This window comes from Eimeria mitis, genomic scaffold, assembly GCF_000499745.2.
Source record: "Eimeria mitis Houghton genomic scaffold, Emh_scaff11101, whole genome shotgun sequence".
NCBI lineage: Eukaryota > Apicomplexa > Conoidasida > Eucoccidiorida > Eimeriidae > Eimeria > Eimeria mitis.
The window spans coordinates 1-413 of record NW_013567645.1 but is presented as its reverse complement, the minus strand read 5'-3'; the positions used below and the strand labels follow the sequence as shown (position 1 = coordinate 413).

The following is a 413-nucleotide window of genomic DNA, read 5'->3' as shown; positions in this document are numbered from 1 at the left end:
TGCTGTTGCTGCGCTGAACCCTCCACAGTCTTTAGACGACAATTTGCATGTGCTGCTGCTGCTGCTGCTGCTGTCGTTGCTGCTGCTGCTTTTGCTGCTGCTGTTGCTGGTGCTGCTGTGCTGCTGCTGCTGCTGCTGCTGCTGCTGCTGCAGGCGGGACGGGGTGCCTCGCAGCAAAGACGGGGCGCAGCTGGAGATCGAAGAGAGCTTCTGGGGGGAGGAGGGGGCTGTGACTGCTGCTGCACCAGCAGCAGCAGCAGCAGCAGCAACAGCAACAGCAGCAGCAACAGCAGCAGGAGACAGCGGAGCTGCTGCTGCTGCTGTTGTTTGGCCCCCGCGGCTGTTTGCTCTCTCATCAATGACAGGGGAGGCGGAGGAGCTACTCACCATGCAGTGAGGTTCTGCTGCTTTTT

At 60.8% G+C, this 413-nt stretch overlaps 1 protein-coding gene across 1 annotated transcript in view; it reads right to left on the bottom strand.

Moving 5' to 3' along the window:
• The window catches only part of EMH_0100070 (uncharacterized protein), a gene marked incomplete at both ends in the record, with an annotated part of 1,026 nt that extends 670 nt beyond the window's left edge, over positions 1–356 (bottom strand). The window contains one exon of the mRNA XM_013494339.1: positions 4–356. Coding sequence (XP_013349793.1) covers positions 4–356 — 353 coding nt within the window. The remainder of the gene's footprint in view (positions 1–3) is intronic.
• Between the last annotated feature and the right edge of the window lie 57 nt (positions 357–413).